This window comes from Poromitra crassiceps (genome assembly GCF_964638095.1).
Source record: "Poromitra crassiceps genome assembly, chromosome: 3".
Lineage (NCBI taxonomy): Eukaryota > Metazoa > Chordata > Actinopteri > Beryciformes > Melamphaidae > Poromitra > Poromitra crassiceps.
Window position 1 is genome coordinate 63,603,446 of NC_139625.1, and position 17,742 is coordinate 63,621,187.

At 46.0% G+C, this 17,742-nt stretch overlaps 1 protein-coding gene across 1 annotated transcript; it reads right to left on the minus strand.

Moving 5' to 3' along the window:
- Window positions 1–9,881: 9,881 nt before the first annotated feature.
- On the minus strand, window positions 9,882–17,346 carry LOC310773214 (P2Y purinoceptor 14-like; the record flags this gene model as incomplete). Its single annotated transcript, XM_083633106.1, has 4 exons — window positions 9,882–10,303; window positions 11,685–11,975; window positions 14,721–14,980; window positions 17,197–17,346. The coding sequence occupies 4 exons, from the start codon at window positions 17,344–17,346 to the stop codon at window positions 9,970–9,972; spliced, it is 1,035 nt and encodes a 344-aa protein (XP_083489232.1). The 3' UTR covers window positions 9,882–9,969.
- Window positions 17,347–17,742: the final 396 nt, after the last annotated feature.

A 17,742-nucleotide genomic window follows, 5' to 3' on the forward strand; every position in this document is an offset into this window, starting at 1 on the left:
AGACAGACTAGACACTTACTTTCTTGGTTGTTGCTAAAAAATCTGTCAGTGTCACTCACTGTCTGTCGTTCACTCGCTCACTGTCTCGCAGCTCGCTCACCTTCAATTATCTCGCCAGGCAGACAGACAGTCATCACTCACCACCAGGGGCGGACTGGGATCATAATTCAGGCCGGGCATTAGATACCAAGCAGGCCAGGCCGATACGGGCCGAGGCGCGTGAAAAAATTTGGGGCGTTTGAAGCTCAATTTGGGCCGTTTGAAGCCCAATTTGGGCCGTTTGAAGCCAGATTTGAGCCGTTTGAAGCCCTATTTGGGTCGTTTAATGCCAGATTTGGGCCGTTTGAAGCCTGATTTGGGCCGTTTGAAGCCCAATTTGGGCCAAGTCCAATTTTACAATGAGATGCACCCACTTTAAACCTGAATAAAGTAATAAAACCACTAGTAAACCAGTAGGCGGCGCCTGGCCTGCTGTTCAGTGAGTGGCCTGGCCTGGCATGCAAAAAAAAAAAAAAAAATTTTTTTTTTTTTTTTTTGGCAGGCTGAAATATTAGGGGAGGTCCGGACCTCCCCGTCATCATAGCTAGCTACGGCCCTGCTGATTTGTATTTACCCAGTTGTAAAATACGGCTTTTATTTTGAAGGTAAAAACGCCTTCCCCTATTCTGTGTTTCTAACGGGCTTTATCTTTGTAATTCAAGTTTAAATGCATTTTCCACGCGATAGAGTGACACAGAAGTCACAATGGTAGCCTAATAAACTGCTCCAGATTGGATTACAGAATAAAAACCCAGTAAAGCAACATAAAAAAAGACCTGCGCACAATTGGGACTTCACTTGAGGAAATGCATCCAGACAGTGAGTTGTCTTCAATTATTCAATGCGAGACAGTGATTAATAGGCTATGTGCGACGTTAGCAGGCACTTTGTGAGGTAGTGAAGCAAAAGTGGCAAGGAAGGTGGCAGGCAGGCAGACGCAGAGGACATGGTTTGCAGTTCTCAGAGGTGCATTTATTTATAGTGCTCCCATAACAAAAATACTTGCAAGTTAAACAAAACAAACAAACAGAACAAAGGAAATAATGCAAAGTTACTCCATAATGAAACTTAAATAATGGCTCGTGTTTGGGCAGCACGGCCTGACCTCTCTCCTGAGGAGACGAAACCCAAATGAATTTATAGCATGACCAATTGACTCCTGGCTCTCTTCAGCCTACACCATTCCACTGGAGGTGATCTTTCTCTTTTCCCTTACACAAGGATTTGAAATAGCATGTTCAAAGTTAAACGACAGATTATTCACACAACTATATAACTAGTAACAGAATGTTTTGTAATCTCTTCATTACTTTAGAGTATCATAACTCCACAAAATTAACACTCAACAATCAGACAACCCCTCTGCTTGGTTTGCCCCAATGAAGTCAGGATGACATCACCGACTGTATAAATGCAGCAGAAGTGCTGGGCGGAGCCCTTTCCCTCCCAACCAAGCCAACATGGTGTATCTGTGTGGACGAGAACAAACAATTGGTGAGCAGCATGGCAGAACAAAGAAACACTGGTTTATATACTGCAAATCAATAAAGGTGAATGACATGAACATGGCTCTGTGTGTGCTTTAACTTATCATTGTACTTTGATGTGACTGTAACATAATGCGAACACAAACAAAACTAGTATAGTAAATGTTGCAACTGTTACAAAGAAAAGATAAATTATAGCCAACTGAACAATGTATGTGTGCATGTATGTATGATATGAACATTAAGGGGATAATGTGAATATTTATGAGACAATAGTGGTGAGGAAACAGAGAGGTCTCACCCACTTTGTCACACTCCCCCCCCCCTTAAGACAGTCACTCTTCAAAGGATCGGGACAGGAAGTCAGCCACCACGTTCTTATTTCCTGGCAGATACTGGATGCTGAAACGATAAGGCTGGAGTGACAGATACCACCGAGTAATTCTTGCATTGGAATCTTTCATCCTGTTCATCCACTGCAATGCACGATGGTCAGTCTCCAACAGAAATTCATCTCCCATCAAGTAATATTTCAAAGTGTCCAGGGCCCATTTCACCGCCAAGGCCTCCTTCTCAATGGTTGAATACCTTGTTTCTCTTGGAAAGAGCTTGCGGCTTATATACTGCACCGGCCTCTGTTCCTCTCCTGTGCCTTGCAGCAACACAGCTCCAAGTCCTACTCCCGAAGCATCTGTCTGCACAATAAATGGACGGGTGAAATCCGGACACTGCAAGACAGGTTTATTACACATACAGTTTTTCAAGTCCTCAAAAGCAGCATTACAAGATGGACTCCATTTGACCTTGTTAGGGCTGGATTTACGGGTGAGGTCACTAAGAACAGCTGACCTCGCAGAGAAATTTGGGATAAAGCGTCGATACCAACCAGCCAAACCCAGGAATGATCTTACTTTCCTCTTGGTGGTTGGAGGAGGATAGGCTGCAAGAGCTTCCACTTTACTCACTTGAGGGCGGATCACCCCACCACCGATGATGTATCCAAGGTATTCCACCTCTTCCTTAGCAATGTGGCATTTGCGTGCATTGATGATCAGCCCAGCTCTACGAATCCGCTGAAGGACATCAGAGAGGTGTTGCATGTGATCCTCCCATGTCTCACTGAACACCACGATGTCATCAATGTATGCCACGGCATAGCCATCCGCTCCTCTCAGGACCTCGTCCACCAGCCTCTGGAATGTAGCTGGAGCTCCGTGCAGTCCGAAAGGCATTGTCCTGAAACGATAAAGTCCACTAGGGACCCTAAAGGTTGTTAAGTCTTTAGAGGACTCAGTCAATGGCACCTGCCAATATCCTTTACACAAGTCCAGTGTAGACAGATATTTTGCATTTCCCAAGCGCTCAATCAATTCCTCTACTCTTGGCATTGGATAAGCATCAAAAGCAGAAACCGCATTCAGTTTAGAGAAATTTATACAAAATCTCTGTTTAGTGTCATTTTTCTTGGGCACCAGCACCACTGGACTACACCACTCACCTCTAGATGGCTCAAGCATATCCTGCACCTCCTGTTTCAGTGCCGGAATCAGCTTAGCTGGAACTCTGGAGGAGGTGTCCCTAAAGGGTTTTTGATTGGGACAACGGAGCCGAATGTCATGTTGGATGAGGTCTGTGTAGCCAGGCTTGGTGCTGAAGAGCTCACCCGGCATGATGGACTCCAGCTCCTCCTGCTGCTCTGCTCCAAGATGACTGAGATCTGGGAAGGACGGCTCTTCAAATGCAGAGGGGAAGAACTGCTCCTGTGGCTCCTCCTCTTCTACGACAGTGCGAGCCCATAACTGTAGTGATGATGAAGCAGATCTGTCAAACCATTGCTTTAACAAATTAACATGAAATACCTGATGCTTCTTGCGGCGCTCTGGCATGGACAGTTCGTAGGTGACAGGACCCACTTTCCTGTTGATCACATAGGGCCCCTGCCACTTGGCCAAGAGACCACTCTCTGAGGTTGGAAGAAGCAACAGAACTTTCTGGCCCTCTGTGAAGAACCTCCGGCGAGCCACTTTGTCATAGCTCTGTTTTTGACGCTGCTGAGCACTGACCAGATTAGTGTTTGCCAGCTCCTGGAACTGTTCAAGCTTGTCTCTCATCTTCAATACATAAGAGAGGGTACTGCATTGCTTTCCTGGTGTAGGCCCCTCCCAGGCCTCCTTCAGCACATCCAGCGGACCCCGCACAGTATGACCATACAGGAGCTGAAATGGAGAGAAACCTGTCGATGCTTGAGGCACCTCTCTGTAGGCAAAAAGTAGAAATGGGAGCCATTGGTCCCAGTCAGCCCCAGAGTCTCCCACAAACTTCCTCAGCATGGATTTTAGAGTTTTGTTGAAACGTTCAACAAGGCCGTCTGTCTGTGGGTGGTAGGGACTGGTTTTGATTCCTCGAATTCCCAACAGTTTGTAGACTTCCTTGAGGAAGTTTGAGGTGAAGTTGGACCCTTGGTCTGTTATAATTTCTTTGGGGACTCCAACTCTTGAAAACAACTGCACTAGACAGTTTGCTATCTGGCGGGCTTTGACCTTTCTTAAGGGAAATGCCTCCGGATACCTTGTCGCATAGTCACACACTACTAAAATATACCTGTGACCTCCACTGCTCTTCTCCAGTGGGCCTACGATGTCCATGGCGATGCGGGAGAAAGGGGTGTCTATTACAGGCATGGTTATAAGAGGAGCCCTGTCACCCTTTCTACCTGGAGCAGTCAACTGGCATTGTGGACATGACTTGCAAAACTGAACTGTATCAGTAAACTGCTGGGGCCAGTAAAAGCGAGGAAACATCCTGGAGAACGTTTTCTGTTGGCCTAAGTGACCTGCCCAAGGGATAGAATGAGCTAGCTGCAAGACGGTGGGCCTCAGGCTCTTGGGAACAACCAGCTGGTCTCCCACCCTACTACGGCGATACAGCTGCTCACCCTTTATGAGAAATAGCTCCCTGTCTCTCTCTGTGACCTCAGTCGACTCAGATCCACATTTTAAAAATAGGGGCGCTAGAGAGGGGTCCTGTTTTTGAAGCTGTGCAATATCACTAGGTATAACCATTAGATCTTCATGTTCTGGTTCTTGAGCTGGTTCACACATAAGTGTCCCCCTCACCTTTTCCTGCCTCCTTTGCACTTTGCTCTTTCTTGGCCGACACTTTCTGGAGCTCTCCACCTCAGGAACCTGGTTGCCTGCAAAAGGTAAATCACTCCATGGACCTGGCTCTGAGTGATGCTCACTGTCCATAGACCTGGTGATTGTAACCATACCCCCACCCGAAGCAACACTATTTTCCTTCCCCCTGGTTATTAGGTCTCGGAGGATGGGCAAATCCCTGCCTAACACCACTTGGTAAGGAAGTGTACCCATTACACCCACTGACAGAAAGTACTGCTGTCCCTCAACTTCCATATAGATGTCAGCTAAGGGGTAGTCTACATTATCACCATGAACACACCAAACTTTAACTTGACCATTGAAAGTGACGTCACTGGGGAGACAATCCTGCCTGACAAGAGTGCGGTCACTACCAGAATCTAAAAGGGCAATACACGGCTTGTCCCCTATAAAAACACAAGCAGTGCGCTCTTGAACACTAGGGGGTGCTAGATCATCCACTCCCTCTTGCTGAGAATTTAGAGACTGTGGTGAACAGGTCATATATGTTTTGCTCACGTGGTGATCGGGACATTCTGCTTTAAGATGGCCTGTGCGACCACAAGAATGACATACTGGGGGCCCTCTATACCGAAAGTCTCTAACCCGGCTGCTGGTCGTATTTGGGGAAGCTGAAGTCTTTGAAATCCTGAACCTGTGCCCATTCCCACCCTCTGTCTTACCCGAAGATGGAAGGGCCGGACTAGGTCTGGGATTTAAATAGCTCTTAAGTGGACGTCGGGCAGCAAGGAATGCCTCAGCCATTTCTGCAGCTTCCTTTGATGTAGTTGGGTTGCGCTCTTTTACCCAGGTGCGAAGCTCAGGGTTAAGAATTCTCAGAAACTGCTCCATCACAATGGCATCTCCCAGCTGCTCCTTGGTTTTCTCTTTTGGGATCATCCATTTTTCATACAGGTCTCTGAGGCGTGACTGCAACTCTTTCGGGGTCTCATCCACCTCTACCGTTGTAGAGCGAAACCTCACTCGGTATGCCTCCGCACTGATTTCATACTTCTGTAAGACAGCACACTTCACTTTAGCATAGTCCATTGTGTCATTCATGTCCATTGCCACATAAGCTGCACGTGCCTTACCATTGAGAAGTGGAGCCAGATGGAGCGCCCACTCCTCCTGTGGCCATTGGCAAGCACTGGCAATTCTTTCAAAAGTTGTTAGGTAATGTTCAATATCCTCATCATCATGAAATTGGTGCATTTTCGGGCCTTTCCACCCAGGTAACCTTACCCAATTTGAAGGCAGGTCTGTGTCTGCTGGTGATGCAGGTTGAACAACTGGCTGCTCCTCAGTGGGCCTCAGTTGTGATTCGGGGCCAGCTGCCACACCTTCCAACAGCTGCTGGCGCTCCCGACGGTCCAACACAATCTCATGCTGGAGCTGAGAAAACTGGTGCTGTACTCTATTCCAGCGATCTTCCTGGCGTTGTTTCTCCTGCTCCCAGCCTGCTTGCTGCTGCACTAGGCCCTGTAGCAGATTTGAAATGTCAGCCAGGTTTTGGACATCCTCACCCATTGCCCCCAGCTGGTCGACATCCTCTGGCTCATCATCCATTGGTGGTTGTTTTTGTCTTTTGGCTCTTCCTCTACCAGTCATCGTCGCTGCCTCCTACTGGCCTGGAGCCACCACTTCCACCATTTGTGAGGTAGTGAAGCAAAAGTGGCAAGGAAGGTGGCAGGCAGGCAGACGCAGAGGACATGGTTTGCAGTTCTCAGAGGTGCATTTATTTATAGTGCTCCCATAACAAAAATACTTGCAAGTTAAACAAAACAAACAAACAGAACAAAGGAAATAATGCAAAGTTACTCCATAATGAAACTTAAATAATGGCTCGTGTTTGGGCAGCACGGCCTGACCTCTCTCCTGAGGAGACGAAACCCAAATGAATTTATAGCATGACCAATTGACTCCTGGCTCTCTTCAGCCTACACCATTCCACTGGAGGTGATCTTTCTCTTTTCCCTTACACAAGGATTTGAAATAGCATGTTCAAAGTTAAACGACAGATTATTCACACAACTATATAACTAGTAACAGAATGTTTTGTAATCTCTTCATTACTTTAGAGTATCATAACTCCACAAAATTAACACTCAACAATCAGACAACCCCTCTGCTTGGTTTGCCCCAATGAAGTCAGGATGACATCACCGACTGTATAAATGCAGCAGAAGTGCTGGGCGGAGCCCTTTCCCTCCCAACCAAGCCAACATGGTGTATCTGTGTGGACGAGAACAAACAATTGGTGAGCAGCATGGCAGAACAAAGAAACACTGGTTTATATACTGCAAATCAATAAAGGTGAATGACATGAACATGGCTCTGTGTGTGCTTTAACTTATCATTGTACTTTGATGTGACTGTAACATAATGCGAACACAAACAAAACTAGTATAGTAAATGTTGCAACTGTTACAAAGAAAAGATAAATTATAGCCAACTGAACAATGTATGTGTGCATGTATGTATGATATGAACATTAAGGGGATAATGTGAATATTTATGAGACAATAGTGGTGAGGAAACAGAGAGGTCTCACCCACTTTGTCACACACTTAACTTATTGTGTTTTTAGCTAATTGTTATCACGTTTGTTGAATGTCAATGCGACACATTGTGCCTGTGCCATAAGGCTGTATAATATTGGGCTAGTTCAATGCTCATATTGCCTACCATTGTCTTCCATGGCGAAGGGGGGCTGTATGTGTCATCACCTGAATTGCGTTTGTCCACTTTACACGGCAACAGTAAGGGGGCAGCGTTATCAAGAATTCCACTCTGGGACCTGTTTTAATTTTTTGGCTTTTTCACCCCCCAATAACGCCATACCGTGTAAAAGGAAGGCACTAATGCTTAAAAAAATGTTTGCAGTTTTAAGAGCGTCGCCGTGTAAACAGGGCCTCAGTCTCTGTTTGTCAGCATGAGTGAAAAAACTCAACTAAAAACTAGTTCCTAGTTTGTCTTCACACATAAAGAGGACTGCTGCTGTGACAGACAGTGGTGTAACCACATTAACACCTCATGTATTTACACACAGCAGTAGCAGGTGCACCCAGTTTGTGAGGCTGTTACACAAACAAGTTTGCAATGCAAATCAATAGAGAACATAACCATTGACACAGATATTGCTAGCAATATATTTATTTATTTAAACACATATCTGGTGGTGTCAATTCATTTATGTAAGAAATTGAAGAAGTGGGCATTTACGACTCAAAGCAAACAACCAAAATGACTGAGGTGATTTGAACTACATCCTCACCATAAAAAAGAAATATGCCTACAACAGCTGGTTATAAATAGAATTCTTTGTAGACAATACTTAACATAGCCTAACCTACACATTATTGTGCAGGTTATATAAGCACTTGACAATAATTGGCCATGGTCTTATTGACCTTTATTGTAAAGTTCAAAACATGTATCCCTTAAATAACACTTTATAAACTAGCAATCTTGCATGCCACGCGTGCTCGATTCCTAGGCTCGCCCGCTGCGCCTACACGTTCTCACTCCGAGCACGTAGCATATTGACGCTTTGTCCCGTCCCTTATGCGCCACTTGTTACTTGTTAAGCCCTTTTCCCACATGCGCTTTGTACGGCAAAATGACCGGAACGTGGTCTAATGCCTGCATGTGAGAAAGGCGCCGTGCCGGTATAAGCGCGACCCCGTCGTCCCCGACATTTCACCAGTTTCGATCCAGTCAGAAGAGCGGTATGCTCTTAAGGGGACGCAAGTGGAAACGGTTCCAGTCATTTTCCACGACAGCGGTCCTTCAATCATGGGCGAGGAGTAGCCTACACACGTTGCTTAATGTTCCAGCGGGCATAATCTAATCATTCACGCACATTAAAGCAAACTGGCGAAATGATCTTGTGATAGCCTAATAAGAGCAGTATGTCAGCTTGCTGATCTAATCATTCGCGCACATCAAAGCAAACTACTTCCACATTTCGCTTGTGCATTTGCTTTCTCTACATACATACAAGCGTTGAGCAGCTTGCAAGCCTTTCTCGCTGTGTCTGTCCGTGGCTGCTGCTCTCGAGCAGAGAGGGGAGGGGGGAAATCGGCTGTGTTGATTACGCTGGCAGCTTGACGCTGCTCTTAAGTCAAACGAGTGTGATTCATTGTGTGACAACTGACAAGCGAACTTATTTCTAGTTTTGCCGACCCCCCAAATAAGCTCCCCCCTCCCCCCGCCCCCCCCAACATACAGGAAAATTCGCTGATAGATTCCCACATGCGCGAGCCGAAGTGTGAAGGGAAATGTCCGATATTGATTTTCCGGTACGCATGTGGGAAAACGGCTTAACATGGTACCCTTGAGCGACCCATGAAACGACTTGGGCTTTCCGACTAAACTCTGGTGGCAGGCGAGGCCACGCTGCAGGCAAGGCCACGCAGCAGCTGAGCTGTGTATGCAAGCTGCAGGGCCAGCTCAGCGAGCTGCAGGGTGGGCAAGGCCACGCAGCAGCCGAGCTGTGTATGCAAGCTGCAGGGCCAGCTCAGCGAGCTGCAGGGTGGGCAAGGCCACGCAGCAGCCGAGCTGTGTATGCAAGCTGCAGGGCCAGCTTAGCGCGCTGCAGGGTGGGCAAGGCCGCTCAGCAGCCGAGCTAGCGATAGGAATCGAGCGCGCAAGATGCCTCGACAACATTTTGTGTCCATGGCTACAGCCTTGTTGTGCACCCCCAGAATTTTGGCTTGCATGATGCCCCTGGCTACTGGCATTTTATCTACAGTCAATGGAATCAATCAGTAGAAATTCTATTGGATCTAAGATACAGGGCCCTATCGTCGCAAAATCGGTAATTTAGCGTTTGCGCTTGTTTTGCGCTCGTTCAACGCCACACGCAATGCAAATTGGGGGCGTGCACAAGCGCATTTGTCTTCCCCCTGCCACGCTATTACCTCTACGCCCGTTATAATTATCTAAGGGTTAATGGCAAATGAAGGTAAAAGAAAATGTGACAGACGGATAGAGGGTGAACGCTGCTGCAAGGTAAATACACGTTGAAAAAACAAGCTTGATTAGTGGACGTATGTGCAGGCTGCCAAGGCAGGAGTGGCATGTGGGAAAAACAACTGATGCAATCATGGTCAATAATGTACAGATTAAAAAAAAAAAATCTGCTCACACGACTTAGCTATACATAAACCGATATGAAAGGGTCCAGGTTGAAAAATACAGAAATTCTCCTTTAATCGAACAAAACGGCAGGTAATGGCAATGACTACTGAGTCTGATCGTCAACAGACAACAGGATACATCTAGAGACGGCGGCCTTCTTGCCTCTTGGCGCTGAACACCCTCCGCAGGCTCAGTTGGGCCCGGTACGCCTTGCAGAAGATGAAGTAGATGAGCGGGTCCATGCAGATGTTGAGAGTCGACACCATGACAGTCACCTCCTTAACGTACAAGAAGGCCTGGCTCAAGGCGCAGTGCCCCCTCAGGAAGGCATAGGGGAGACGCACCAGGTGGTACGGGACGAAACAGACGCAGAAGATGACGACCAACATCAGCATGTTCCTGCGGGCCTTGGCGAGCTTCTTGGAGCCCGAGGATGACTCTTGCCCCAGCTGCTTCTGCTGCGCCAGCCTCAGCCTGCGGGTAGGCATGGGCACCAGAGTTATAGGGTATAGGTATGAGATTTTACATTGCATTACATTACATCATTTGGTAGATGTTTTTATCCAAAGCGACTTACAATATCACATTTTGTCAACAGTAGAGAAATCCACTATGCAACACGACAGCTACACATTTTTGAATAGAGTAGCACTTGTAGAAAGTAGTTGTCGAAAGGAGTGTTGTTGTTTTAGAAAGAGAGACATGTTAGTTCAAGATGGGCCCAGATGGAGCCTGAAAAGGTGTGTTTTTAGTCTTTGCCGAAAGATGGGCAGTGATTCGGCCATCCTGACTGAAGGGGGGAGCTTATTCCACCATTGTGGTGGCAGGGACGAGAAGAGTCACGATTGGGAGTGGAGGAGGGGCAAGGCGATCTGCACTGGTGGAGGAGGGGCAAGGCGATCTGCACTGGTGGAGGAGTGGAGGGAGTGGTGTGATTATAATGTAGTTCCACTGTTACCTCTATACTAGTCTTGCTGGCCAGCCTCCCCTCCCTCCCTACCGTGAGAGGAGTCTGGCGCCGCAGGTCTCTGTAGTGGGATTGCGATGGGCGGCGCTTAGCGGCAGTGTCCTTGGAAATTATCTCCAACAATCCAACTTGCCGTTTTCAGCGTGCAGGTTTCTGCCGTTAGCTTGATAGCTAGTTAGCGTTGTTGTTTTCACTGAGGCAGTATTACTGCCTCAGTTACAGCGACACACAGGGAGGAGGGAGCGGAAGCCGCTCTGATTGACATGGTCGGAGCCAATGACAGAGCTTGTAATAAGCCGGGAGCGGACATCCGGCAGCGACTGAAACAGTCGCTCCAATGGGAGAGCAGAGTAGAGCAGGGGAGGGTTTATCCCAGTTAGGGAGACCTGCGGCGCCAGACTCCTCTCCCGGTAGGGAGGGGAGGCTGGCCAGCGACACTACCTCTATACCTACAATACTTTTAAGTGACAACTACATCTGACTTGACATACAGTTATCCTCTCAAACTCCACTATGAAACTCACAAAGCCCTGGTGCCTGTGTGGTTAAAGCTGCGTGCTTTGCAATCAGAAGTTCAGTGGTTTGAATCCACCACTAGGTTTTAGCAATCTCTGTCCCAGACCATATAATTCTTTACAGGTCCAGTACCATGTAGCTACATATGAACTAGAGTTGAATAGACTCAGTAATTACACTGGTGTTCATATGTAGTTCATATCTAGTTAGGGCCCTGTAAAATAAAGGGTTACCAAATGTTTTCCTCAAAAGTGACACAATCTACGTTTCTTTTACTTTGAAGGCAAAGGCATGGTATTACAGGGAAAGCTTACGGTATGATAACCGTGGTTGCTTGATATCACGGTATTGTGGTTATCATCACATCCCTACCTGCGGGAGGTGCTGGAGTAGAAGAAGACCAGGGCGATGAGGACAGAGAAGAAGAGGGTGATGCAGATGATCTTGGCAATCTTGTAGATCAGGCGGAGCTCGGTGCTGCGCAGGGCGTCGCAGCTCGCCATGCTGAGGTCAGAGGTCAGACGTCGCTGGGTCAGGAACAAAGGGATGATGTAGATGCACATTAAGGCAACAAGAGACACCCAGGTTACTGTGGAGATGATGTAGGCAGCCCGCACACGCTGCAGGATGTGAGTTCCTAAAGGATGGATAATCTTCAGGTACCTGGCAAGAGGAGAGAGGAGAGGACAGGAGCCAGGGGAGATTTTACGATTTGCCTTATTCCCAATAGTAAGATGAGAAGATGCCCTTCTCTTCTGTGTGAGTGCCATAGAAAGTAGTGACGCACCCCTCCTGATAGTTAGCTTAGCACAATGACTGGTAGTCCGCGGGACTGTCTAGCACAGTGGTTCTCAAAATTTTTCACATGAAGGACTGGACCACTAAACTGACAAAAATTAGACCACGGGCGCCCATTTCATAGGATTTTGTCCCATGGTTCCGTATATGATAATAAGATTGATGGTTTTAGATGTTTTATTACAGAAAGTGTATAAAACCCATGACCAAAAAAGTCATAGTTAACTTACGAAAATAAATTACTCCACTTTTGGCTGGGGACCCCCTGGAAACCCCTCAAGGACCCCTGGGGGTCCCTGGATCCCCATTTGAGAACCACTGGGCTAGCATACCCCCGTTACCCCCGAGAGCTTCCATTCTCCTCTTTCCAACAAACTCAAAATGTGTTTCGGGGTCAGTGTGACTGATTTTGTCAGAGCAGGTCACAAATACACATTCCAACAGCGCCAAAACGCTCTCATGTAGTCTTATGTCCATCTTGTGACTCGTGCATTCACCACGTTATAAAACAATGTCAAATTACGATGTCATGATCTGAGGGAGCTGGGCTGTGAGGTGTCCTCCTCTTCTCCCCCTCTCTGCTCTCACACCTGTCTCTGATCTAGGGCTGATTGAATACTTTTTTTACACATGACATTAGATTTAGCCTGATTTCATCAAGATTATTGAAATATATTCCAGAATCCAGTCTGAAATTTACAACAGAAATTGCCAGAATGACTTGAACATGAATCATTGGACACTTCCTCAGTGTTGAACAGTAATTTATACATGTGAGATTACTTTTAGCCAGATTTAATCAAGATTATTGAAAACTTTAAATGTTACAACATTAGTTGACTATTGGTGAATTATCTTAACTGATAACTTAACATGAACATCTCTCTCTGTCTCACACACACACACACACACACACACAGTAAACCTGCTTGTCTACGCAGTGTGCGGACTCTACTTTTTTCACCTGTTGCTGTTTTGTTTGTCCTGCACCTGCTACAGAAAAGTGGATGTGTATTTGGTGACTTAGCGCGGTAGGCTAGCCACTGTAGTCAGTCCCGCGGACTACCAGTCGTTATGCTAAGCTAACTAGCAGGAGGGTACATCACTACTTTCCTACTGCACGCACAGAGATGAGAAGGGCATCTATCTTCTCGTCTTACTATTGGGAATATAGCAAATAGGTGAATCTTCCAAAATGTTCCTTTAAATTTCTCACCCGATTACTTCAGTGGCCTTATCAATGGTTAATAGTCCATTTGAATCCATTCGGCAAACTGCAGAAATATTCACTCGACATCGTTACTTTTGTTTTCGCTGCTCAGCTCTAGAGACGGTTTTCACGGAATGGGCAGTCCTGCACTTGAATGTTTTTTTTTCTTTTATGTCCATAGCAAACGCTGCAACAGGAAGTGAGCGGGGGTTCAATTTAGAATGTTTTTGTTGTCAAGTTAAAACCGTCTATAGACTCGAGCTTTCCCTCATGCAGTCTGTCAATGAAGTCTCACAACCTTGAGATATTGCGGTTTGCATTCGCCGACTTTACGCATACGAGCGGGGAACATAGGACCCTTTTTCGGGAGCGGGGAACATAGGACCCGGGGAACATAGGACCCTTTTTCGGGAGCGGGGAACATAGGACCCGGGGAACATAGAACCCTTTTTAGCAGGAGCGGGGAACATAGAACCCGGGGAACGTACACTCCCAAAATGAATAGAATTTTTGGATTCCGTTCTGTTCCCCAGATTTGGTGCTTTTTGTCCTCAGCACTGTTCCTGTAAATGTCCCTGGATTTCTTCCAAACAGGTTTTTGAAGCACATGAAAACCACTTTTAGTAGTAAAGTTGTTGTCACATGACTCACATTTCAAATTGTTGCCAATCCATGTACTGTATGACTCACCCTGTTTGTCTATAGGCAACACTAAGCCATAGATTTGGCTTAATTCTGCATGTCCAAATAAATTGTCACATTAATGCCAACATCCAGAGTGAGCTTTTAGACCTTTGCAGTTCCTGGTTCCAGGTTTTTTATGTATTTATTTATTTTTGCTCCACCCAATAAGATTAGTTGTGCCTTCAGTGCAGCTCTACTTCCGAGAAATGTTATGTAGCTAAAAGTCCAATCTGCTAAATGAAGGTTTCCACAAACTGCATCTCTCTGTCAGCACTTCTGCTTCTATGAAAACATGACCAAAATAATGCCACATCCTTATTGACAAGAGATCCTCTGAATCGTCTGCGTATACGTCACTTTATAGGTACAGCAGCTGGACTATGTTGCATTAAAGCATTATAAAATAAGTAAATGCCTATTTAATGCCTATTTAACTTGGACTGTAAATTCATATTCAATGCCTACTTAACACTCCTCCTACTTGGACTGCACTATTTTCCTTTGATCTGAATATTGAGATGACCGCTATGCTGCATACTTGGACTAAGACAAATTCCCCGTATTCAGTCTTGCATATTGTGGCAATAAAAGTGATTCTGATTTAAATTCATAAACACATTTTTAGGTGATTCTCCATAGATCATGGAGGAGATTTTAATTATTTGTAGTGCATGAGATCGGCCAGTTACAGGACGGTCTGATCCATCTAATCCTACCTGTTAGCGGCGATGTATCCCATGAACAGGATACTGGCGTACATGTTGAGGTAGAAGACCGGGGAGCCGAAGTGGCAGTAGACCCGCCAGAGCGTGACAGAGCTTCTGGGGTAGTTGGCGATGCGAAGGGGGAGAGAGAAGCAGAGCAGGAAGTCTGCGGCCGCCAGGTTCTTCAGGTAGACCTTCATGCTGCTTGCTTTCTGCGGCCAGGGGCGGCAGAAGTAAACCTTCATGGTCAAGCTGTTGAGGACCAGACCCACCTGGGGAGGCAGCAGAGCAAAACTCACCAAGTTCAAGTCTTTATTGTCCTTCCAGGAGAAACGTGCAAGAGTGATCATTAAGATTATCACACCAAACATCAAGAATTTAAATATGTCACATAAAACACTAAGGGCCCTATCTTTGTACATGCGATATCCACTGCTGTTTGCGTGTGCCTTAAGGCAGGGAAAATACCCGTCGGCCTTGCGCATTTGTCCAGGTATTATGCCGAGTTTTGCACCCCAGCGCCGGCAGCATCCCCACCTCACGGGAGCATATTGTAATGATTTATACAGAAATGTAACTGTTTAAAAGTGATATAAGCGTCTGGGTAGACGTGACCTCCATGATTTCTAAGTTAAAACAGCCCCGAAATATGTTGGGGATGCAATTCTCGGCGGGGATGCGGAAACGTTCACGGCACGTGTCGCAGGTGCAAATTAGAGCTGTGCCAAAATCATCTGCGCCCCAAAATGCCTGCGCGAACGGGATTTGGGCGGTCTTAACTACCAGAATTATTCACAGGTGTGACCAGGCAATGCTGGGCATTACGTCAATCAAAACCAAGCAGATTCCCATCTCGCAATGGCTGTTGGCGCGAGGCATGCGTAATAGAGTGTACTCACTCGTGCGAAGACAGAGAGAGATGGAGAGAGCTTATTTGACAGATCGTCTGTGGTGCCAACAACCCTCCGGGTTATGAAGGTAAATAGCCTATGTCCATTGTCCAACACGTTTTCTCAATTAATTTCCCTCTTTGCGATGTGATAAAAGTTTCTCAGTGAGTTATAGTTGATGCGCTGAATTATGTTATGTGCTAACCCTCCGGGTTATGAAGGTAAATAGCCTATGTCCATTGTCCAACACGTTTTCTCAATTCATTTCCCTCTTTGCGATGTGATAAAAGTTTCTCAGTGAGTTATAGTTGATGCGCTGAATTATGTGCTAATACCCAATTTTAGCAGCAGAATTTGATGTCCTAGCGTGGCAAGGCTGTGCGTAATGACATATTCAAAAGGAATTTTACTTTGCGCTGCGCTGCACGGAGATTATGGTGTGCTCCAGCGCAGCGAGGTATTTAGCGCGTAAGAGGTCCCTTTCAAATCTCTTAGTGCAAAGTAATTGCACGCTGCTGAAGATAGGATAATGCCATCTATCCCCACATTTTAGCGCTGAAACGCCTGCTTTGGCATGTGGCACGCATATGCCCAGTACAATTATAACAGGCATGTGCTTGTGCCCGCCCCCAATTTGCATTGCACACGCGTTAAATGAGCGCAAACGCTAAATTACCGCTTTTGAGAAGATAGGGCCCTAAGACTCAATGGGTCACCACCAGATGGATGGAACGCTATGACATTGGACTTGACTTTGACTTGAAAAGGTTTCTAAAGTCTTGACATGAGATCTTGGGCGCTATCGTCGTACACGCGCTATTTGTTTTTTGCGCTTGGGGGCTGGTTTGCACACCCTATCGTCCGCCTCGTGCACGCAGCAAACAGCAGCTTTCTTCAGGCACTACTCACACAGAGTCAAGGACTTCAAGGTAAAAAGCCTTTATTTAGCTAGGGCATAACAAAAGTTTAAAAACAACAGCACAGTGTTTGCCCCAATGTGTTAATAGCTGGGCTGGGATAATAATTTTGATGACTGCATGGGAGAAATAATGTTAATTTAGTATACACATTAGATGCGCTGTGTCTGGTCACAATTGGGACCGACCATGAAACTCACCTTTTCACCAACTTTTCCATGAAAATTTCAAAAAATAATTATTTCAAAGGGTTACAAATTATTCTGATATTTTCATGTTTGGGGAAAATTTGGGATTAAATAACATGGGCTTGAATCTACATTTAGACTTGGGACTTCACTTGAAACTCACTCATGCCTCAATATTGTAAACTGACTTGGGACTTGAGCAAAGTTGACTTGGTCACAGCTCTGGCAGAACATCATGACCTTCATCCTCATCTTCAGAACAGACTTCATTTTCTTCAACAGCAAGCAGACACCACTAACTTTTATCTGATCCATTTTGATTTCAATCAGCTTTATCTGCTTTGTTCAGATCAGCTACTGTAAAATTAGATGATTTCTCAAATATTCATAGTGACGCTGACAGCTGAGCTTTGAGTTTGAGGAGTAACAAGCTTCTATCTGATCTCATATTGAAGTGAGTCTGGTGTGAAGCCTTGGAGGCGTTGAAACGCACCAGGAACACTGGGATGCAGACCAGCATGAAGAAGGGGAGAGCCGAGATGTCGACCAGACCGCAAGGAGCCAAACGGTCGCCATCCGACCAGTTGGCGCTTGACGACTGGTTGAACGATGAGGCCACGCCCTCTCCCACCAGAGCACTCATGTTTCTGAGAAATCTGACAGAGGTGAAGCAAGATCAAGTTATATAGCCTGAATATAGCTACAATTGTTAACTTCCTTGATAAAGACACATTTCAATTAAATTCATTTCAGATAAAGGGAGAATTATTTGTTCACTCTGAAAACAAGGTACAGCATTCACAACTACAGTAGAGGGCAGCCCCTTTGGCCAGTGGGTGTGGAGAGTAAATCAGTTAATCCTTGGCCCAAGACCAAACTTTCTACAAAGTTTTGTGGTGTTATGTGAATCAGTTTAGAAGTTATGCACATTTTTATTATTGGATACACCCACTGCCACACCCTCTTTTAACCAGTGGACATGGAAAGTTAATCAGTTCTAGATTGACCCATGACCTGGTTTTCTACCTAGTCTTGTGCA